Genomic DNA, 24,548 nt, shown 5'->3' on the forward strand with positions numbered 1-24,548 from the left:
CAGTAAACTTGAGTTTTGTTCTATGGAGCTGATAAAGTAGGAAACTTTTGCTTTGTGAAATTTGAAATCTGGTCGGTGTAGGGGTTTTATAAGCTCCTGGCCCCTGTGGCTGTGGAAAGCCACAACGGGGTGTTCTGTCCTTCCTCGTGGAGCCACAGTGCGTGAAGCACAGCTTGCTTTGGGTGTTCTTTTAGGTTCAGTTTTGGGCGTTTGTGACTTGTCAGTCTTCTAGGTTCCTCACCTCTTCTGTTTTACTTGGTTATCCCACTGATTCTTGCAGACACCTCCGTTTTTTCTGGAGTACCTGCTGCTGCCCTGGCTTCGTGCTAGGGTGCTATGGTGGGGAAGTGGGACACGCCCGCAGGCAGCTCATAGTCATTGGAGACAGACCCAGGGCACAGACTTTTAGAGCGACTACTGAGCGATGTGACCTGGTGTTGCTTTGAGTGCCCCGGTGAGGACTTTATTTACTTTTGAATTTATTTTGTAGTTGTTGAGAATATACACAGCAAAATATATGTATACCGGTTCCCCAGTTTCTACATGTGTAATTCAGTGGCACTGGTTACGTTCTCCGAGTTGTGCAACCATTCTCACTCTCCTTTTCTGGGTTGTTTCTCCCTCATTGACATAAACTCCTAGGCGAGAACCTTTGCCTGAACCTGGGCCTCCTCGGTCCTCGTGGCAGGCCTGATGGTAGCGCTCTGTGCCATTGGTACCTGTCAAGGGCCTGCTGATGAGGCTGGCCTCAGACTTCCTACTCATCTGTCCACTGTGGAGCGCTTTACAGTTACAATGCGCTGTCACATTTATCCTGTTCAGCTTTGTATCTTGGTAGAGTGCTGTCATGTCATGTCAGGTGAGGAGCCTAAGGCTACCTGTCCTAGTAGTGGATTCCAAGGATAATGAGCTCCAGGGCAGCTCAGGTGCTGGACTGCTGCTCCTTTGACAGCCTGGGGCATGAGCATGGGCGCCCATAGTGTATTGAAAGGTCCCTTGTGTTGGATACTATTTCTGGCTTTGAAATTATAAATATGTAATACGTAATAGTTGCCGTTGTTGTTAGGTGCCATCGAGTCGGTCCCGACTCATAGCGATCTTATAATAATAGCTAGCACTTATATATATATTTTTTGGTAACTGTATGCTTTTACATATATTAACTCATTTAATTCTCAACACTCTGTAAGTTCCTCACTTTCGATTGAGGAAACTGGAGCACAGAGAAGGTAAAAGTGATTCACCCGAAGTCATCTGACTGATAAGAGCCTGCCAGTCTGCCTGCAGTGTGTATCTGCTGCACTGCCTGTCTTTCTGGCCACACTGCCCACAGCCGGGCACCAGTGTAAACTCCCACCTGGAGGAAAGCAGAGCATGTGCTGGTCGCCATTGTGCTCATCCTGTGAATGGGGTGCTCCTTGGCCATTTGAGAAACTGGGGGGATACTGCTTTATGGTTAGGTTGAAGGAGCTGTGTCTCTTGCTGTCAGAAACCTGTCCTTGTCTCTGTGTGCTGAGGCTCCCCCACAGGCTCACCATCACCGTCACCTCCTGTGCACAGACTCTCGCCTGCGTGGCTCTCCCACTGCTTCTGGTCCCCCACCCACATGACCTGTCAGTATGTAGGTTTTCAGTGGCCTCTTGCCTTTTGCTGGGATGTGGGGATTCTTCCTGGCTGTAGGGTCTGGCGGAAGGGGTCTATTGCTTCTCATACAGACTTTCAGCTCACCTCCTGACATTTGCTGCTCCCTGTGCCCCACCTCCTGGGAGACCCGGCACTTTGAATTCCTGGGCCTCTTCCAGGCTGTTTGAAGCTTGCTTCTGACTGCTCCTCCCTTCTTGCAGACAGGTGGGCCCCAATGGCTTTGCTGGGCTGAGTCAGTCACCACTTGGCCATTGCTTTCCAGCAGCCAAGATTGTGTTGACCTCTCAAGTCATACCATTCTCTCCTTCTTTATTAAGTTTTTGTCTACTTTTTCTGTGTATGGGGTTGTATGGCTTTTATTTACATTTTTTGGTTAATCATTCTTTGAGAGAAGGCCTTGAGGAAGAGTAATTTGACTTCAGTAGTTTTACTTTCTTATTATTAAATAAGATAATAATACCTGTTTTTCATTGTTAGTAAATCAGCTTTGGCTGGTGGTTATATGACGCTTGTTTGGCATGTGTTTCTAAGTGGAATTTTGAGGAGAATGTGACTGGCGTTTATTCTGATTCTTATCTGAAGCAAGTAAGCAGGACAGGAACCTTGTTCTCCACTAAACAGAACAGTACAGTATGTATTTTTGCAAACCTATATCTTATGGGTTTAGTTTGCAGTGCTTTGAAACCCAGAAATCAAAGCAAGGGAGACAGGTGGCTGTGTAATGGCTTTTGTTCCATAGAAATGGCCTGTGTTGTTGAGTCAGTTCTTGACAGTGATGTAATACGGTGAATGGAAATTCTCTGTAGTTCAGTCAGTAGATCCTGTTACTGGTACTGATGAGTCAATCCACAGGAGTTTGGATACCTGAATTTTCCGAAGAGTTATGTCTAAATCTTGAACTCAAACTTTTAAAAATAGAAATAATTTTTAGAATATACTTCAACATGGCAAAGAATAAAAGGGAGAGGAGCCCTGGTGGCACAGTGGTGAAGCACTCAGCTGCTAACCGAAAGGTCTATTCGAACCCACCACAGGCTTTGTGGGAGGAAGCTTTGGCAGTCTGCTTCCATAAAAATTACAGCCTTGGAAACCCTGTGGAGCAGTTTTTCACTGTCCTGTAAGGTCATTATGAGTTGGAATTCACTTGGTGGCAACAAGTTTGGTATTTTCGGTTTGGTACCTAATGTACAGTGTTCATAAAAGGCCTCTCTGAGGAGGTGACATTTAAGCTGAGTCCTGATGCTGCATGGGGCCCAGGTGGTAAAGAACTTGTTCTGTTTCAAGACCCGAAGCATAGTCTAGAGCATAGTCAGTGAGGGCGTAGTGTGAAATGAAGCCAGATTGCCAGGTGGTGGCTGGAGAGTGCTGTGGTTTGAAGGCCCTGGTAACCGTTCTGAATTTATCCTGGGGCCTATGAAGGAAGCCGCTGCAGATAAGTAAGTGAATGGCACTTGTATTAGAAACGTTATACTGGCTTCTCTGTAGAAAATAGCTTATAGGAGGCCAGGCTTAGAAAGTCGAAGCTGTTATGGTCCAGACAAGAGAAGTTGGTGGCAACGGAGATAACGAGAATTGAGCGTTCATCTGGAAGAAAAACGAACAAGACTCCCTGTAAGGAGAGGAAAAGCCCAGGTCCAGATGGCTTCGCTGGTGAATTCTGCCAAACATTTCAGGAAGAACTACTACCAGCCTTTTACAAACTCTGCCAAAAAATGTAAGAGGAAGGAACACTTAAAAGATACAAATAAAGGATGGAAAAAGCTATACCATGCAAATAGTAATCAAAGAGAGCTGGAAGGCTATACTAATATCAGTTAAAATATACTCGAAGACAAAAATTGTTGCTAGAGACAAAGGAGGACATTTTATAACGATGAAACGGTCGATCCATCAAGAAGATATAACAAATACAAACATATGTCCATCTAGCAACCAAGCCCCAAATACAAGAAACGAAAACTGATAATTGGATATCCACATGCGAAAGAATGAAGTTGGACCCCCTACTTCACACCATGTGCAGAAATTAACTAAAAATGAATCATGAACCTAAATGTAAGAGCTAAAACTCTTAGAAGAAAATATAGGAGTAGATCTTTGTGACTTTGGGTTAGGCAGAAGTTTCTTAGATATGACAGCAAAAGTTACAAGTGACCAAAAAAGATAAATTGGTCTTCATAAAAATTAAAAACTTTTATCCTACAAGCAATACTACCAAGAAACTGAAAAGACAACCCAAGAATGGGAGAAAATATTTAGAAATTATGAATCTGATAATTAACTTGTATCCAGAATATATAAAGAACTCAGTGATAAAAAGACAACCCAATTAAAAGTGGGCAAATTATTTGAATTGACATTTCTCCAGAGAAGACATACATGTCCAATAAGCACATTAAAAGATGCTCAACATCATTAGCCTGATATCAGGGAAATGCAAATCAAAACCACAGTGAGCTACCACTCCTCATCCGCTAGGATGGCTGTAATAAAAAGATGAATAACAAGTGTTTGTTAGGTTGGGGAGAAATTGGAAACCTCATTCATTGCTGAAGGGAATGTAAAATGGTGTTGCTGCTGTGGAAAGCAGCCTGTCACTTCCTCAAATGTTAAACATAGCATTACCACATGATCCAGCAATTCCACTTCTAGATATTTACTAAAGAGAAATGAAAACCTATGTCTGCGTTAAAACTTGCACGTGAATGTTCATAGCAATGTTATTCATAATAGCCAAAATGCGGAAACAACCCAAATGTCTATCACCTGATGAATGGATAACAAAATATGGTGTATCCGTATAATGGAATATTGTTGTTGTTGTTAGGTGCTGTCGAGTTGGTTCCGACTCATAGCGACCCTGTGCTCAACAGAATGAAATACTGCCTGGTCCTGCGCCATCCTTACAATCGTTGTTATGCTTGAGCTCATTGTTGCAGCCACAGTGTCAGTCCACCTCTTTGAGGGGCTTCCTCTTTTCCGCTAACCCTGTACTCTGCCAAGCATGATGTCCTTCTCCAGGGACTGACCCCTCCTGACAGCACGTCCAAAGTATGTAAGACGTAGTCTCGCCATCCTTGCTTCTAAGGACCATTCTCACTGTACTTCTAAGACAGATCTGTTCGTTCTTTTGGCAGCCCGTGGTATATTCAATATTCTTTGCCAACACCACAATTCAAAGGTGTCAATTCTTCAGTCTTCCTTATTCATTGTCCAGCTTTCACGTGCATATGATGCGACCGCAAACACCATGGCTTGGGTCAGGTGCACCTTAGTCTCCAAGGTAACGTCTTTGCTCTTCAACACTTTGAAGAGGTCCTTTGCAGCAGATTTACCCAATGCAGTGCGTCTTTTGATTTCTTGACTGCTGCTTCCGTGGCTGTTGATTGTGGATCCAAGTAAAATGAAATCCTTGACAACTTCAATCTTTTCTCCATTTATCATGATGTTGCTCAGTGGTCCAGTTGTGAGGATTTTTGTTTTCTTTATGTTGAGGTGCAATCCATACTGAAGGCTGTGGTCTTTGACCTTCACTAGTAAGTGCTTCAAGTCCTCTTCACTTTCAGAAGCAAGGTTGTGTCATCTGCATAACACAGGTTGTTAATGAGTCTTCCTCCAATCCTTATGCCCCGTTCTTCTTCTTATAGTCCAGCTTCTCGTATTATTTGCTTAGCATACAGATTGAATAGGTATGGTGAAAGAATACAATCCTGACGCACAACTTTTCTGACTTTACCCCATTTAGTATCCCCTTGTTCTGTCCGAACAACTGCCTCTTGATCTATGTAAAGGTTCCTCATGAGCACATTTAAGTCTTCTGGAATTCCCATTCTTTGCAGTGTTATCCATAGTTTGTTATGATCCACACAGTTGAACGCCTTTGCATAGTCAATAAAACACAGGTAAACATCCTTCTGGTATTCTCTGCTTTCAGCCAGGATCCGTTTGACATCAGCAATGATATCCCTGGTTCCACGTCCTCTTCTGAAACTGGCCTGAATTTCTGGCAGTTCCCTGTCGATATACTGCTGCAGCCGTTTTTGAATGATCTTCAGCAAAATTTTGCTTGTGTGAGATATTAATGATATTGTTCTATAATTTCCCCATTCAGTTGGATCACCTTTCTTGGCAATAGGCATAGATATCGATCTTCTCCAGTCAGTTGGCCAGGAAGCTGTCTTCCATATTTCTTGGCATAGATGAGTGAGCACCTCCAGTGCTACATTGGTTTGTTGAAACATCTCAATTGATAGTCCATCAATTCCTGGAGCTTTGTTTTTCGCCAATGTCTTCAGAGCAGCTTGGACTTCTTCCTTCAGTACCATCGGTTCCTGATCGTATGCCACCTCTTGAAATGGGTGAACATCGACTAATTCCTTTTGGTATAATGAGTCCGTGTATTCCTTCCATCTTCTTTTGATGCTTCCTGCGTCGTTTAATAGTTTCCCCATGGAATCCTTCACTGTTGCAACTCGAGGCTTGAATTTTTCCTTCAGTACTTTCAGCTTGAGAAACGCCGAGCGTGTTCTTCCCTTTTGGTTTTCCATCTCCAACTCTTTGAACTGTCATTATAATACTTTGTCTTCTCGAGATGCCCTTTGAAATCTTCTTTTCAGTCCTTTTACTTCATCAATTCTTCCTTCTGCTTTATCTGCTCGACACTCAAGAGCAAGTTTCAGAGTCTCCTGTGACATCCATCTTGGTCTTTTCTTTCTTTCCTGTCTTTTCAGTGACCTCTTGCTTTCTTCATGTATGATGATATGGTGATAGAAACAATGCCAGAGATCGAATGATAGAATTTTGCAAGACCAATGACTTCTTCGTTGCCAGTACTTTCTTTCACCGATATAAACGGTGACTGTACACATGGACCTCGCCAGATGGAACACACAGAAATCAAATTGACTATATCTGTGGAAAGAGATGTTGGAAAAGCCCAATATCATCAGTCAGAACAAGGCCAGGGGCCGACTGTGGAACAGATCATCAATTGCTCATATGCAAGTTCAAGCTGAAACTGAAGAAAATCAGAGCAAGTCCATGAGAGCCAAAATATGACCTTGAGTATATCCCACCTGAATTTAGAGACCATCTCAAGAACAGATTTGACACATTGAACACTGGTGACCAAAGACTGGACGAGTTATGGAATGACATGGGGGACACCGTCCATGAAGAAAGCATGAAGTCATTGAAAAGACAGGAAAATGGAATATTAGTTGGCAATAAAAAGGAATGAAGTAGATCACTGGTTGCCAGAGAGGGGTTGTGAGTGACTGCTAATGGATAAGACATTTCTTTTTAGCTTGTGGTGGTGGCTGCACAGCTCTGTGAATAGGCTAAAAGCCATTGAATTGCACAGTTCAAAGGGGCAAATTGTATGGTTTGTAAATTATGTCTTAAGCCACATTTAAAAAATCATATGCCAACTAACATTTGTAAGAGCCAATTGGGCTTGTCTTCAGTGACTTGTGAGAGTAAAAGTTTTAATATTCTGTGATGTTTTTTATCCCAATCTGCTGTTGCTGTGAATTTCTGTCCTGGGGTCCATTATTCCAATCTGTTAATTAAGAGAACATGTAGAAGACCTCTCTGATGACCTGGTAGCCACCCACGCCCCAGATGCTCTGCATCTCGAGTGCTTTCTGAATGTTGCCATGTGCGGTCCTCGTTAAAACCCTTTGATTGCTGACACTTCCATTTCAGGAAGGAGAAACTGAGGCTGAAAGAAGCCAAACCAGTCCTCAACGTTCCGGGCTAGTAAGCCATGGAGTGGAATTGCAGCCCTGGCTTGATCTCAGAAATACCTTCAGTACAGTTTTAACGATAGTACCTTTCTCCAAAAAAATAGGCTTTTCTTGTCAATTTTAGGCTTTTGAGTTACCTAATAAAATCATTTTATACCAAGACTAACCCCAGGTGGCACAGATGGTTAAGCGTGTGGCTGCTGGCTGAAGAGTTGATGGTTTGAACCCATCCAGAGGCACCTGGGAAGAAAGACCAAGAGATCTGCATCTGAAAGTTAACGGCCTTGGAAACCCTGTGGCACAGTTCTACTCTGCAACGCATGGGTTCACCGTGAGTGGAAATTAACTTGACGGCAACTGGTGGTTGGTTTTAACGGTCTTTGTTTCGACCAAGTTTTATTGTCATTTCAAAGACTTAGACGGTTAAGATTTTGGAATTTTATAGCACGGTGCAATCTGTTCCCCAAACCTGTATTGTTTGTTTGGGAACTTGGACTGCTTCTGGAATAGTAACACGGTCAGTTGATGAGTTCAGCTTGCAAGCGAGAGGAAATAATTAACCGTGCTATGATTTTTTTTTTTAATTTATTTATTGTGCTTTAGGTGAAAGTTTACAGATCAAGTCAGTCTCTCATTCAAAAAGCCACACATACCCTGCCGCGCGCTCCCAGCTGCTCTCCCCTTAACGAGACAGCACCTTCCTCCTCTCCACCTGTGTTCCCTGTCCCCCTCGTCCTTCTCCTCTCGCCACCAGACAGGGGTCACCTGCATAGTCTCACGAACATGCTCTTCTTGAAGAATGACCAGGGGCAGTAGTTCTCACAACCTGAGATCCTTTATCAAATGCCGGCCCCACAGAACACATTCTTTGCTACTAGTTGTTGTCGTTAGTTGCCTTGAGTCAGCTCTGACTCAGGACGACCGCATGTACAATAGAACCAAATGTTACCCAGTTCTGTGCCATCCTCATGATCATTGTTGTGTTTGAGCCTATTGTTGGGGCTGTTGTGTCAGTCCGTCTCATTGAGGGTTTCCTTCGTTTACACTGACCCTCTGCTTTGCCAAACGTGATGTCCTTTTCTTGCAATTGATCTTCCCTCATGGCGTGTCCAAAATAAGTGAGTCAAAGTCTCACCATTCTCGCGTCTAAGGAACATTCTGGTTGTATTTCTTCTAAGACTGATTTGTTCCTTCTTTTGGCAGTCCACTTATTGCTACTTGTTCTGTGCCATCGAGTTGATTCTGACTCATAGCGACCCTATAAGGTGGCAAATCTTCACGGGAGCAGATTGCCAGGTCTTTTTTTCCATGGAGCCGCTGCTGGGTTCAAACCACCAGCCTTTTCGTTAGCAGCAAGTGCTTAGCCATTGCGCCATCAGGACTCCTTTGTTGCTACTTAAAAAAACCAAACCCCTTGCTGTTGAGTCAATTCAGACTCCTAGCGACCCTATATAAAAAAAAAAAACAAAAACCCGTCGTCATCGAATATAGCGACCCTGTACTTGGTGTAAATTGTAGCTTGCTTTTGCGAAGTGGCTATGGGCTGGTCTAGATTACTTATTAGCCAACAGAGCTCCTAAATCCGTTGTAGGAATTACCTGCTATAAGTATGGTGACCCAGTGCCTGAAGACTTGCTGTGTCTAGAGACAACTTAGAGGCAAAGACCAGGACCTTTTTACTGTGGAGCAAAGATTGGATTCCAGGAGGGCAGGGCTGACCCCTGCAGCTCCTTCCCCTCCCCAGACTTCGCCCTTTACCATCCACTTCTCAGGTCAGGGCAGGTCAGCCTTGCTTTCTCCCCATAGAGAATTCTTTATCTAAAAAGAGATAAGATTTTTTTGTTAGACCTGTTCCTAGCAATGTGGGAGGTTAAAATCCTCCCTGCGTGCTCTTGCAGGAGACCCTCGACAGGGGGCGCCAGTGTACACAGACGGCTGCTCCTGGGCCACGCAGCGGGAACGCCTCTACCGCAGCATCTTAGTCAATGCAGTGTGCCCGTCTGTGTCTAGATAACCAAAAAAAAAAAAAAAAAAACCAGTCACCCACAATTGGACCAGATTTTCTTTAAAATTTTCACTTTGATCGGCACCGTGTACCAAGAGAAGCAGATTGTTTCCTCGCGTTTTCTTTTAGACGTCGGCAGGGCATGATACTTAGTGATAGCTTTGGTCAGCTAGATAGAAAACAATAGTTGGTTCAGGGCTCTTGTTTCGGGCTGTGTTCTGGGTGCCATTCTGGTGCTTTATGCTCCTTGATCCCCCTCTCCATGTTCACACAAGGACTCTGAGGGTGAGAGGCTCCTTCCTGAATAGCTCCCGTCACAGCCTTCACAGCGGTCCCGGCAGGCTCTATCCCTCTGTAGTCTTGTCAGTGCTGGAACACATGGGTCTCCTGGAGTGGTGCCTCTGCCGTCCACACCTGTGTCTGCACGGTTTCCTGATTGCCCTTGCTGCGGGAGGGAGGGTGCAGGCCAGGGACGCCCCTCATCCCGTCCAGCCTCCAGCCAGGGCAGAGCCCTCCTGCCACCACTCAGCCCTGGTCTGTGTTGATTGGCAGCCATCCCATGGGAAATGTGCCTATGACGAGGTGCTGGTCCCAGCTCTTAAGGGCCGGGTGGCTTAGTCGGGTAGTCAAGCGGGGACAGTGAAGCTAAACGCGCATGAGATTGCTGTCCCGCGCTCACTGTGGTGAGGTTGAGCATGGTGCTCTGGAGCACCCAACCCAGCCAGTGGGTGGAAGAGGATTTCTCAGAGTAGAGACAGTCTGATGGCTCAGCTGAAGGTGCAAAGGGAAGTGTACCAGACAGAGGAGGCAGAATGCCTGAGGATTGGGCCCGGCGGTGTTCTAGTCCATCCCTCCAAGCTTGGCCCTTAGGGAGGGGCGAACAGGTGGGCAGGGCCCAGAAAATGCAGGACCTCATACACAGGCCACACCAGGCATGGATGTCACCACTGCACTTGGAAGAGACTCAGGTTTTAAGCAGGGGAAGCCATGGTCAGATGGATGGGAGGAACCAGCAGAAGGCAGGGAGTTGGAAATCCATTGCCTCACAAGGCAGTTTACTCTTATTTTTCCTTTTTATTGTAAAATAAAACAGAGGTATAGAAAATCACAGAGTTATTATAAGGCAGACGCCCTTGTAACTACCACCCAGTCAGAAACAGAGCTCTGCCTACCACCCAGAAGCCCTTCCTTGTGGTTCTCTTCTTTTTCTAACTCTTGGAGATGTACCTGTCTTTTACAGCTGTAAATCTACCCCAGCATGGCTTTCGCTGCACCCCATAAGTTTTGGTATGTTGTGTTTTTGTTTTCATTCATTTCACGGTATTTTCTAATTTCCCTTGCTGTCTTAATTCCTTGTTTTTTTAATGCAGCACCTTTTAAAGACATGTTGTTGTTGTTGTCAGGTGCCATCGAGTAAGCACCAATTCATAGCGGCCCTATGTACAACAGAACGAAACTTTGCCTGGTTCTGCACTATCCTCATGTTCTTTTTTATGCCTGAACCCATTGTTGCAGCCACTGTGTCAGTCCATCTCATTGAGGGTCTCCCTCTTTTTCAGTGATCCTCTACTTTACCAAGCATGATATCTGTCACAGATTGAATTGTGTCCTCCAAAAATATCTGTCAGCTTGGCTAGGTCATGATATCCAGTATTGTATGTTTTGTCATCTGATGTGACTTCCCTGTGTGTTGTAAAATCCTATCACAATGATCTAATGAGATGGATTAGCAGCAGTTACATTGATGAGATCTACAAGATCAGATACTGTCTTAAGCCAATCTCTTTTGAGATGTAAAAGAGAGAAGTGAGCAGAGAGACAGGGGACTTCATACCACCAAGAAAGCAGTGCCAGGAACAGAGAGTGTCCCTTGGACACGGCATTCCTGGGCAGAGAAGCTTCTGTTGTCATTACGTGCCCTCAAGTTGGCTCCGACTCATAGTGACCCTATGCACAACAGAACGAAACACTGCCCGGTCCTGAGCCATCATTAAAATCCTTGCTAAGCCTGAGCTCATTGTTGCAGCCACTGTGTCAGTCCACCTCGTTGAGGGTCTTCCTCTTTTCTGCTGACCCTGTACTCTGCCAAGCATGATGTCCTTCTCCAGGGACTGATCCTTCCTGACAGCATGTCCAAAGTATGTAAGACGTAGTCTCCCCATCCTTGCTTCTAAGGACCATTCTGGTTATACTTCTTCTAACACAGATTTGTTCCTTCTTTTGGCAGTCCATTGTATATTCAACATTCTTTGCCAACACCACAATTCAAAGGTGTCAATTCTTCTCCTGTCTTCCTTACTCATTGTCCAGCTTTCACATGCATATGATGTTGAAAATACCATGGCTTGGGTCAGGGGCACCTTAGTCTTCAAGGTGACATCTTTGCTTTTCAAAACTTTAAGGAGTTCCTTTGCAGCAGATTTACCCAATGCAATGGGTCTTTTGATTTCTTGACTGCTGCTTCCATGGCTGTTGATTGTGGACCCAAGTAAAATGAAATCCTTGATAACTTCAGTCTTTTTTCTGTTTATCATGATGTTGCTCATTGGTCCAATTGTGAGGATTTTTGTTTTCTTTATGTTGAATTGTAATCCATACTGAAGGCTGTGGTCTTTGATCTTCATTAGCAAGTGCTTCAAGTCCTCTTCACTTTCAGCAAGCAAGGTTGTGTCATCTGCATAACACAGGTTGTTAATGAGTCTTCCTCCAACCCTGATGCCCCGTTCTTCTTCATATACTCCAGCTTCTCAGATTATTTGCTCAGCGTACAGATTGAATAGGTATGGTGAAAGAATACAACCCTAACACACACCTTTCCTGACTTTAAACCAATCAGTATCCCCTTGTTCTGTCCGAACAACTGCCTCTTGATCTATGTAAAGGTTCCTCATGAGCACAATTAAGTGTTCTGGAATTCCCATTCTTCGCAGTGTTATCCATAGTTTATTATGATCCACACAGTCAAATGCCTTTGCATACTAGACAAAACACAGGTAGACATCCTTCTGGTATTCTCTACTTTCAACCAGGATCCATCTGACATCAGCAATGATATCCCTGGTTCCACGTCCCCTTCTGAAACCAGCCTGAATTTCTGGCAGTTCCCAGTCGATATACTGCTTCAGCTGTTTTTGAATGATGTTCAGCAAAATTTTGATTTTGTTCTATGGTTTCCACATTCAGTTGGATCACCTTTCTTGGGAATAGTTATAAATACGGATCTCTTCCAGTCAGTTGGCCAGGAAGCTGTCTTCCATATTTCTTGGCATAGATGAGTGAGCACCTCCAGCGCTACATCTGTCTGTTGAGAGATCTCTATTGATATGCCATCAATTCCTGGAGCCTTGTTTTTCGCCAGTGCCTTCAGAGCAGCTTGAACTTCTTCCTTCAGTACCATCGGTTCCTGATCACATGCCACCTCTTGAAATGGTTGAACATTGACTAATTCCTTTTGGTATAATGACTTTGTGTATTCCTTCCATCTTCTTTTGATGCTTCCTGCGTCATTTAATATTTTCCCCATGGAATCCTTCACTACTGTAACTTGAGGCTTGAATTTTTCCTTCAGTTCTTTCAGCTTGAGAAACGCCGAGCGTGTTCTTTCCTTTTGGTTTTCCATCTCCAGCTCTTTGCACATGTGATTATAATACTTTACTTTGTCTTCTCGAGACGCCCTTTGAAATCTTCTTTTTAGTTATTTTACTTCATCAATTCTTCGTTTTGCTTTAGCTGCTCGACGTTCGAGAGCAAGTTTCAGAGTCTCCTGTGACATCCATCTTGGTCTTCTCTTTCTTGCCTGTCTTTTCAATGACCTCTTGAAGCTCCTAGTCCACGGGGAGATTGATGAGGACCTTCCTCCAGAGCCAACAGAGAGAGAAAGCCTTCCCCGGAGCTGACACCCTGAATTTAGACTTCTAACCTACTAGGTCATGAGACTCTTGCGTGTCTGTCAGTTTGTCGTACTGTGGAGGCTCACGTGTTGCTGTGATGCTGGAAGCTGTACCACCAGTATTCAGATACCAGCAGGGTCACCCATGAAGGACAGGTTTCAGCTGAGCTTCTAGACTAAGACAGACTAGGAAGAAGGACCTGGCAGTCTACTTCTGAAAAGCGTTAGGCAGTGAAAACCTTATGAATAGCAGCAGAATATTGTCTGATATAGTGCTGGAAGATGAGCCCCCCAGTTTGGAAGGCACTCAAAAGATGACTGAGGAAGAGCTGCCTCCTCAATGTAGAGTCGACCTTAATGATGTGGATGGAGTAAAGGTTTTGGGACCTTCATTTGCTAATATGGCACAACTAAAAATGAGAAGACACAGCTGCAAACATCCATTAGTAATCGGAACCTGGAATGTATGAAGTATGAATCTAGGAAAATTGGAAATTGTCAAAAATGAAGTGGAATGCATAAACATTCATATCCTAGGCATTAGTGAGCTGAAATGGGCTGGTATTGGCCATTTTGAGTCGGACAATTATGTAGTCTACTATGCTGGGAATGACAACTCGAGGAAGAATGGTGTTGCATTCATCGTCAAAAAGAACGTTTCAAGATCTATCTGGAAGTACAGCGCTGTCAGTGATAGGATAATATCCATACGCCTACAAGGAAGACCAGTTATACGACTATTATTCAAATGTACACACCAACCACTAAGGCCAAAAATGAGGAAATAGAAGATTTTTATCAGCTGCTGCAGTCTGAAATTGATGGAACATGCAATCAAGATGCATTGATAATTACTGGTGATTGGAATGTGAAAGTTCGAAACAAAGAAGAAGGATCAGTAGTTGGATAATATGACCTTGGTGATAGAAGCAATGCCGGAGATCGAATGATAGAATTTTGCAAGACCAATGAGTTCTACATTGCAAATACCTTCTTTTACCAACATAAACGGTGACTATACACATGAACCTCACCAGATGGAACACACAGAAATCAAATTGACTGCATATATGGAAGGAGACAATGGAAGCGCTCAATATCATCACTCAGAAAAAGGCCAGGGGCCGACTGTGGAACAGACCATCAATTGCTCATATGCAAGTTCAAGCTGAAACTGAAGAAAACCAGGGTAAGTCCACGAGAGCCAAAATATGACCTTGAATATATCCCACCTGAATTGAGAGACCATATCAAGAATAGATTTGACGCATTGAACACTAGTGACCGAAGACCAGACGGGTTGTGGAATGACATCAAGGACATCATCCATGAAGAAAGCAAGAGGTCAGTGAAAATACAGGAAAAAAAGAAAAGACCAAGATGGTTGTCAGAGGAGACTCTGAAACTTGTTCTTGAGCATCGAGCAGCTAAAGGAAAAGGAAGAATTGATGAAGTAAAAGGACTAAACAGAAGATTTCAAAGGGCGTCTCGAGAAGACAAAGTAAAGTATTATAATGACATGTGCAAAGAATTGGAGATGGAAAACCAAAAGGGAAGAAAATGCCCGGTGTTTCTCAAGCTGAAAGAACTGAAGGAAAAATTCAAGCCTCGAGTTGCAACAGTGAAGGATTCCATGGGGAAAATATTAATTGACACAGGAAGCATCAAAAGAAGATGGAAGGAATACACAGAGTCATTATACCAAAAGGAATTAGTCAATGTTCAACCATTTCAAGAGGTGGCATATGATCAGGAACCAATGGTACTGAAGGAAGAAGTCCAAGCTGCTCTGAAGGCATTGGTGAGAAACAAAGCTCCAGGAATTGATGGAATATCAATTGAGATGTTTCAACAAACAGATGCAGCACTGGAGGTACTCACTCATCTATGTGAAGAAATGTGGAAGACAGCTTCCTGGCCAACTGACTGGAAGAGATCCATATTTATGCCTATTCCCAAGAAAGGTGATCCAACTGAATGTGGAAGTTATAGAACAATATCATTAATAGCACATGGAAGCAAAATTTTGCTGAAGGTCATTCAAAAACGGCTGCAGCAGTATATTGACAGGGAAGTGCCAGAAATTCAGGCTGGTTTCAGAAGGGGACGTGGAACCAGGGATATCATTGCTGATGTCAGATGGATCCTGGTTGAAAGCAGCGAATACCAGAAGGATGTTTACCCGTGTTTTATTGAGTATGCAAAGGCATTTGACTGTGTGGATCATAACAAACTATGGATAACACTGCGAAGAATGGGAATTCTAGAACACTTAGCTGTGCTCGTGAGGAACCTTTATATAGATCAAGAGGCAGTTGTTCGGACAGAACAAGGGGATACTGATTCGTTTAAAGTCAGGAGAGGTGTGCATCAGGGTTTTATTCTTTCACCATGCCTATTTAATCTGTATGCTGAACAAATAATCTGAGAAGCTGGAGTATATGAAGAAGAACGGGGCATCAGGGTTGGAGGAAGACTCATTAACAACCTGTGTTATACAGATGACACAACCTTGCTTGCTGAAAGCGAAGAGTACTTGAAGCACTTAGTAATGAAGATCAAAGATCACAGCCTTCAGTATGGATTACAACTCAACATAAAGAAAACAAAAATCCTCACAACTGGACCAATGAGCAACATCATGATAAATGGAGAAAAGATCGAAGTCGTCAAAAATTTCATTTTACTTGGGTCCACAATTAACAGCCATGGAAGCAGCAGTCAGGAAATCAAAAGACGCATTGCAGTGGGCAAGTCTGCTGCAAAGGACCTCTTCAAAGTGTTGAAGAGCAAAGATGTCACCCTGAAGACTAAGGTGCTCCTTACTGAAGCCATCATATTTTCAATCACATCATATGCATGTGAAAGCTGGACAATGATTAAAGAAGACGGAAGAAGAGTTGACGCCTTCGAATTGTGGTGTTGGCGAAGAATATTGAATATACCACGAATTGCCAAAAGAACAAACAAATCTATCTTGGAAGAAGTGCGGCCAGAATGCTCCTTAGAGGGAAGGATGGCGAGACTGTGTCTTACATACTTTGGACATGCTGTCAGGAGAGATCAGTTCCTGGAGAAGGACATCGTGCTTGGCAGAGTACAGGGTCAGTGGGAGAGAAGAAGACCCTCAACGAGGTGGATTGACACAGTGGCTGCAACAACGAGCTCAAGCAGAACAACGATTGTGAGGATGGCGCAGGACCGGGCAGCGTTTCATTCTGTTGTGCACAGGGCTGCTATGAGTTGGAACCAACTTGACGGCACCTAACAACAGCAACAGGTCATGAGAAAATAAATTTTTCTGCTTGTTAAAGCCATGCACTTGTGGTATTTCTGTTATAGAAGCACTAGATGACTAAGGTAATGTCCTTCTCCAGGGACTGATCTCTCCTGACATGTCCAAAGTATGTGAGACGTCTCTCCATCCTTGCCTCCAAGGAGCATTCTGGGTGTACTTCTTCCAAGACAGATTTGTTCATTCTTTTTGCAGTCCATGGTATATTCAGTATTGTTCATCGACACCATAATTCTAAGGCATCAGTTCTTCTTCAGTCTTCTTTATTCATTGTCCATCTTTCACATGCATATGAGGCGATTGAAAACACCTTGGCTTGGGTCAGGTGCATCTCAGTCTTCAAGGTGATGTCTTTGCTTTTTAACACTTTAAAGAGGGTCTTTTGCAGCAGATCTGCTCAGTGCAGTGCATCTTTTGATTTATTTTTTTCCCGTTTTTTAAAATTTTTATTGTGCTTTAAGTGAAAGTTTACAAATCAAGTTCGACTCTCCTACAAAAATTTAGAAACACCTTACTATATACTCCTAATTGCTCTCCGTCTAATGAGACAGCACACTCTTTCCCTGCACTCTCTTTTTTCGTGTTCATTTGGCCAGCTTCTGACTCCCTCTACCCTCTCATCTCCCCTTCAGACAGGAGATGCCAACATAGTCTCGTGGGTCTACTTGATCCAAAAAGCTGATTCTTCACCAGTGTCATTTTCTATCCCATAGTCCCGTCCAACCCCTGTCTGAAAAGTTGGCTTTGGGAATGGTTCCTGTCTTGGGCTCACAGAAGGCCTGGGGACCATGACCTCCAGGGTCCTTGTAGTCTCAGTCAGACCATTAAATCTGGTCTTTTTACGAGAATTTGGGGTCTGCATCCCACTATTCTCCTGCTCCCTCAGGGGTTCTCTGTTGTGTTCCCTGTCAGGGCAGTGATCAGTTATAGCCGGGCACCATCTAGTTCTTCTGGTCTCAGGTTGATGTAGTCTCTTCTTTATATGGCCCTTTCTGCCTCTTAGGCACATAATTACGTTGTGTCCTTTGTGTTCTTCATTCTCCTTTGCTCCACGTCGGTTGAGACCAATTGATGCATCTTAGATGGCCGCTTGTTAGCGTTTAAGACCCTGCGTCTTTTGATTTCTTGAGTGCAGCAGCTTCCATGGGCGTTGATTGTGGATCCCAGTGAACTGAAATCCTTGGTGACTTCACGTAGCTCTTGTAAAATTGCCCATGCTGTCTGTTTAGGCCTCAGTTTGCACAGCTAGTCACGATGGAGTGAAACTCAATATGGCTTAGTCTCCACCCCGTGCTGGACACGTGAATGCAAATGTTTATTGACTTCATGCAAGGTTAGCGGTAGATTCAGTAGGTCGTGAACACTGACCTATGTCTTGGTCATCTAGTGCTGCTGTAACAGAACTACCACGAGTGGCTGGCTTTAACAAAGAGAAATTTATTTCCTCCCAGTAAAGTAGGCTAAAAGTCCAAATTCAAGGCATCAGCTTCAAGTGTCTGGAAGAAGGTCTTTGTCCTCAATCTTCAGGTGGTTGAGGACCTTCTCAGGTCCAGGGACCCATGTCCGAAGGGCACACTCTGCTTCTGGTGCTGCTTTCTTGGTGGTATGAGGTCCCTAACTCTCTGCTTGCTTCCCTTTCCTCTTATGTCTTGAGAGATATAAGGTGGTTCAGGCCACACCCCAGGGAAACTCCCTTTACCTTGGATCAGGGAGGTGACCTGGTAAGGGTGTTTCAGTCCCGCCCCAATCCTTTTTAACATGAAATTACAATGACAAAATGGAGGACAACCACAGAATACTGGGAATCATGGCCTAACCAAGTCAGCACATATTTTTGGGGGGACATAATTCAATCCATGACAACCTGTAACATGTATAATTTATTTTCTATACCGTTTTCATACAATGGAGAATTCCCAAACTTCATTGGATAGTATAAAAGTAGACTTACCAGCTTTTGCAGGTTGGTGAGTTGCATAAGGAAAGAAAATTGGATGCATACAGTAGTTAGAACTTTATACTTCTGTTATCTGTGGCACTGAAAATCAATTTTCAGAGTAAACTGTTATCGGCTGGTAATGATTACTGTGGAAAACATTTAGCAGGTATTTTGAGGGCCTTCTCAGCCCAGAAACGTGGCAGAAAGTCATAATTAGAAGCTGTGCGGCCGAGCATCACATCCAGCCACACCTGTGGAGACAGCTGCTTTCCTGGGGGCGTGCTCACAGATGTGCCCCGTCCTGACTGTCCCGTCATATGGATGGATGCTCCCGTGCTGGGCCCGTGGAGGCTGGGCCAGGGTGCGGGTCAGGGCCTCTGGGCTCTGCCATGGGCACTCCCGCCTGGCTTATATTTGGGCAGAGGGCTTCTCTCCTTTTGCTCTTCCGTAAAAGGCGCTGAACCGGAGGCGTCCGGGGTCTCATTTCACCCTTAAAGCAGTGGCTGTGCCTTTAGTTCTCAGAATGTGGGCCATATCCCGAAACAGGTATTGCTGTTAGAAATCAGTTAAAGTAAGAAAGTGTTTCCTTCTTTTTTAGGCAAAAGTAAAGAAGCAGAAATAAAGAGGATAAATAAAGAACTGGCAAACATTAGATCAAAATTTAAAGGTAAGTGTGTTTAACTTATTCCACGAAATGGTCTACTGTAAATTTTATATAGTAAGGACTAACCTTTTAATATTATTTTTTTAATCTCAAACCAAAGTTCAGCTGTCAGTACACAGTTACCGTTGTGGCTTTGTAGGATTAGAAAGTGTTTAAAGTCAAGCCATGGGTTATTCTTGAGTTGTTTGGTGTACATTTAATTGAGTAGCTGGCATGCCCCCACTCCCCCCCGCCCCAGGATCCCTTCTTTTCCTGGACTGATGGGTGCAGCTGTCTCCCTCCGCAGACATGCCGGGGTGGAGGCAGCTCGGACCTGATGCCTCAGAGCTCCAAGTGTGACGGAGCTGTCAGAGCGGGTGCTGCTGTGCTTTTCACTGCATTAATGCACAGCCTCTCGGCATCTGTCCGCAGGGACCTGACTGACACACAGAGGAAGACACCCCAAGAGCAGTTGTGGTGTGCTCACCTGCCCCATCTTCCCTATGTTGGAGAGGTGTAAAGGCTTTAGGGACATTTTCACAGGTTTGAGGCCTGGTTCCAGTCTCATATTCTAACCACCCGGGGGCAGAGATTGCCAGGAACGCTGTGTTGAGGGGAAGGCGAGGACAGAACCCTGGGGAACCACAGGGACAGGCAGAAGACAGCCCGTTTTAACATTTTTAAGCCAGGCCCCAGGATCCACTAGGAGGACTTACAGGTAGGTTGTTGGCTACAAGACGTGGCTGCAGCCCTGCACTGTGCCCTGAAGCCTGGGTCAGCCAGGGGACTGTCAGGAGGTAGAAGCCATGCGGCTGGTTAAGGAGGGACAGTTACTACAAAGGACTATTTGTCTCTGATCAGAGGGACTGACTACAAGCTGTAAGGAAATCCCAGGACCCCTAGGGCTGAGGGAAGCATCCCCAAGGCAGGCAGCTTGGGGCTCAGACCCTTTGGCTGTAGTTGCCAGGCAAGCTGGAAGTGGGCAAGTGCAGGCTGATGGTGTCGGCACTGGGGAGGTTTGGGGCCTCTAGGCTGCAGGTGAGCTGCAGAGTGCGAGGCTGCTGCTGCTGGCAGGAGCCCTCTGGGGCCGGCTCACGTGGTGAAGGCCACAGGAATACCATGGCCAGGCCGAGGCTACGTGGCTGGGAGCATTCCCACATCCACAGCAGCAGGCGTCACCCTGAACTCACAGGAAGAAGACCAGGCCTTTGGTTGGCCACTCAGCATCTGGCTGAGGGTTGAATCTAAGGACTTTTCTACACTTCTCAAGTGAAAGAACCCCTGGTGTGGAAAAGAACAATGCTGGGATCTGTGTTTAGTTTTTATGGAACTTGGTTTTTTTTTTTTTTTTTGTGGCTAGGCAATTTGTTCTGAAGCTGTTGTGAAATGGAAGTTAATTTATTTAGAGTACGTTCATCTGCCTGAGTTAGTAATAAAAGATTGACGGGCAAGTTTCAGGTAGGTGTTGTGGAATTCCATCACCTTCAGGGCTGAAGAGGGTTGAGACAGATGGCTGAGACCCAGTGAGGCATGCCTGCCCTCAGCTACGATAGCGTGGCTCTCGTTGCTGGTGTTCTCGGTTTTATCTCAGGACTGCATGGGTCTGACTGCCTCAAAGTAAGGAAATGAGAAGCATGAAGCAGAGAGTCCCCAGTGAAAGGGCAGCGGCAGCCGGGCCTCGATGTGCACTGCCTGGTGAGGGTGCTGCTCGTGCTCCGCTTAAAGGTCGCTGTGCCCACAGGTGGTCCTGCTCCTGCGGGGAGTGTTCCCCCTTGCCCAGGGTAAGCCCTCCCCCTTCTCTTCTGTAGGTGACAAGGCTCTTGATGGCTATAGCAAAAAAAAATACGTCTGCAAGTTGCTTTTCATCTTTCTTCTGGGCCACGACATTGACTTTGGACACATGGAGGCGGTGAACCTGCTGAGTTCTAACAGATACACGGAGAAGCAGATCGTGAGTACTGTGCACAGTCCTGGGGGCTGATGGTGTTGGAGGCCCCGCACTAGCTCACGGTTTCCTTCTGTTTCCTTTCCTTCTTAGTCCCATCTTTTAACACAGTGTGGGCATGGTGCAAAACACGGCACACGTAGACCGCAGGGCTTTGCGTGTGAACCCCAGGCGCCTGCACTTGGAGCTGTGGTTCCATGGCATGTGTCTGAGTAGGCCTCCCCTTCCTCACCCCTCCCCTAGCACCACAAACCAACTCATCTGAATGGCCACCCTCAGGAAAGCCTCAGTAGTCCTGGAGGTGTTCTTTTTCCGAAAGGCTCTTAGTAAGGTAGCTGCTGCTTTTCTGGCTGCTCTCTTTGTGTACTTTGCCTTCACTGCTGGCTAGGGGAGCATTTACCTGATGCTGCCTGGAGCCCAGCGTGTGGTGCGGTGGGTCCCTTGGGCACCCGTGGGTCAAGCTGTCCTGAGGTCAGCCTCTAAAGGGAGGGCTGGGGGGGGTCACTCCTGGGTTTCCTTCCCCACGATGCATGTTAATGCGCTGTCACAGGTAAGTGTGCCTGGCCGCCCTGTACAGCCTTTGTTTGTGGAGAGACACTCCATTCACGTGGTTTAAAAGTCACTCGGTGCCCCAGGAAACCCTGGTGGCGTAGTGGTTAAGAGCTACCGCTGCTAACCAAAAGGTCAGCAGTTCTAATCCACCAGGTGCTCCTTGGAAACTCTATGGGGCAGTTCTACTCTGTCCTTTAGGGTTGCTATGACTCAGAATTGGCTCGATGGCAATAGATTTGGCTTTTTGTGTTTTTTTTTGGTGCCCCAGACACACTGGGCCCCTGGTCCCAGAGCTGGCTCCAGCTTTTTAGTGTCCTCGCTCTCTTGGAGTAATGTTATTCCTGTGTGTTTTACCCAGTGTTATAAAGTAACATTTTCTTCCATTTGTCAGAAAGTTACATAAAGTAAAAAGAAAACCCTAGGTGTTCTAGGGTTATTGGTGCCTGTTCAACTAGAGTTCATGGAGAGCTTGCTCTGGGTCAGGCAGGGTGCCGGGGACCCCTGGGGACTCAGCTCCAGAGAGAGACAGGCCTGCCCTGCCCAGTGGAGAAGGACAAGGGCATCAGACAACCCCCAGAGACGATAGCTGTGGAGTGCAGAATTCCCTGGGAGCCTGGGAGGGAGGGAGGGGACTGGGTTGGGGGAGGCTCTTGGAGGGGGTATTCAGGTGGAACCTGAAGGGTGAGCAGGAGCCTGTAGGGGGAGGAGGACGGGAGGCATGCGGAACAGAGCAGGTAGCGTACGGTGGAGGGCATGTGGCAAGAGGGCAGCTGTGTCTGGGCTGGAGGAAGGAAGGTATGGCTCTGTGGTCGGGCCAGGCTGCTCAGGCCTTCCCTCTAAGAAGACTGGGAAGCTGTGCTGGGCTCTCACCTGGGTAGTGGTAGTGAGGCTGGAGAAATACAGATTCAAGAAAGGGGGGGAAGAGAACCTGCAGGCCGGGTTGTTGGTGACATTGGATGCTCAGCTGTGTAAGCTGCGGATCAGTGAGTGGGACCGTGGGGAGGAAGGGACTGAGGGGTCTGATCCCACTGAGACACGTGAGCAGCTTCTCGGGCTTGTCCCTGTGACAGCACTTGGTGAGTGCATTTGCCTGTCCTGTGGTGGAATTGTGCACACAGACGTTCTTTACTCCCACGGCAGGATTAACACCTTTGTCCACGTGAAGATGAGTCTCCCCTGTCGTGCTCGTGGGCTGGTGGGTTAGTGCTGGAGGCCTCCTGCAGACAGAAGTGTTGGTGTGCTGTCGTGTGGTAGATGCTGTGGCTTATTGTGAGCTCTGTTTTCTTCTCTCTTTGGCGCACAGGGCTATCTTTTCATCTCTGTGTTGGTGAACTCCAACAGTGAGCTGATCCGCTTGATCAATAATGCCATCAAGAATGACCTGGCGAGCCGGAACCCCACCTTCATGGGCCTGGCGCTACACTGCATCGCCAATGTGGGCAGCCGCGAGATGGCTGAGGCGTTTGCCGGGGAGATTCCCAAGATCCTGGTGGCCGGGTATGTGTCTCATGGCGTGTCTCAGGTTAAAACAGTTACGATTGTGTAACTATTTAAAGAACCCGTAGAATGTACTAATTTCTTCACCTTACGTCCTAAGGAGACATGAACGGTGTACTGTTGGATGAAGAAGTACAAGTTTAGACTCCAGGTGAAGTCCAGCTGGAGTTTCTATCCTCAGGACCTTTGAGGTTTAGAAAAGATCAAGGAAAGCCAGCCCAACCTTGCCAGCCACAGCTGCCAAGAGAGGTTCACCCGCGTGCTGCTGAGGAGCATGGGCAAACAGTCCCTCTGGTGGGGTGCAGCACAGCACCCAGACTCTCAGAATTCTTAGTACCCCCTCCCCAATAATTTTAAGAGAAACTGAGTGAGGGAACAAGCAATGGCTCGGAAAGGAGTTGAGAAGCACGTGTGCCGTCCGTGCGTTTTCCAGGTGTCCTGACGGCTGGGAAGCTCATAGGTGCATGGCCTGCGAGTGGGGTGGCCTCAGATAGAGGACCTGGGTGCTCCAGAAGGACCTGTGAAGAGACCAGGCAGCATCCAGCAAGCTTCCAGCCCCTCGGGCCCAGGAAAGTGGGTGGAACACAGCCTGTAGCCTCACAGTGAAAGGGGGAGTCAGAGCAAACAGGGTTCTCAGTGGGGATGATTTTGCTTTGAGGGGACATCTGGCAGCATCTCAGGACATCCTTGTCACAGTGGGGTTGGGGTTCTGCTGCCGTCTAGTGGGTGGAGAGCTGGTCAAGGATGGCCCCAGGGCGACCAGCCCTGAGTGCCTGCAGTGCAGCAGTGGGGGAACCTGACCACACACGAGCAGCACCAAGAGCAGCAACACATCAGCCGAGCAAGCCCTGGGGCATGTCATACAGGAGACCTGACAGAGCCCCGGCTTGGGACATACCTGCAGACTGACCTATTGAGCATGGGTTCCACACATAGGAGCTCAGAGACAGGTGGACACAACGGAACTAAGGAAGGAAGTGGAGAGCCAGAAGATGGCATTACGTAATGCATAGATTAGAAAAACAAAGAGCTCCGGAGATGCCCTAGAATAAAACTGCCAGGATGGAAGAGAAGCTCTAGCTGACCCACGTGTGTGAGTGAGCGTGCAGGTGTGTCTGTGTGTGTGTGTGTGCGCATGCGCAGGTATGAGGGCGAGCGTTTGAGCGTATGTGTGTGTGCATGTGTGCAAGTGTACATGCATACATGCTTGCATGTGTGCAAGTGTGAGCGTGCGAGTGTGCATGCGTGAGTGCACTGTGCAAGTGCGTGTACGTGCACGAGTGTGCGTGCATGTGTGGTTGCACATACGTGTGCATGTGTATAAGTGCGTGCACATGGGTGTTGTGCACGTGTGTGAGTGCACGTGCAAGCACGTGTGTGCGAGTGCATGCA

The 24,548-nt window shown here is 46.2% G+C and overlaps 1 protein-coding gene across 3 annotated transcripts in view; it reads left to right on the forward strand.

Annotated features, from left to right (window-relative positions):
- The window catches only part of AP2A2 (adaptor related protein complex 2 subunit alpha 2), a 97,992-nt gene that overhangs the window by 33,252 nt on the left and 40,192 nt on the right, over positions 1 to 24,548 (forward strand). For all 3 annotated transcript variants that reach the window (XM_064287552.1, XM_064287553.1, XM_010602439.3), the window contains exons 2-4: positions 19,118 to 19,186; positions 20,971 to 21,113; positions 22,963 to 23,156. In XM_064287552.1, the coding sequence (XP_064143622.1) occupies positions 19,118 to 19,186; positions 20,971 to 21,113; positions 22,963 to 23,156 (406 nt within the window). The remainder of the gene's footprint in view (positions 1 to 19,117; positions 19,187 to 20,970; positions 21,114 to 22,962; positions 23,157 to 24,548) is intronic.

This window comes from Loxodonta africana, chromosome 7, assembly GCF_030014295.1.
Source record: "Loxodonta africana isolate mLoxAfr1 chromosome 7, mLoxAfr1.hap2, whole genome shotgun sequence".
In the NCBI taxonomy this organism is placed as follows: Eukaryota; Metazoa; Chordata; class Mammalia; order Proboscidea; family Elephantidae; genus Loxodonta; species Loxodonta africana.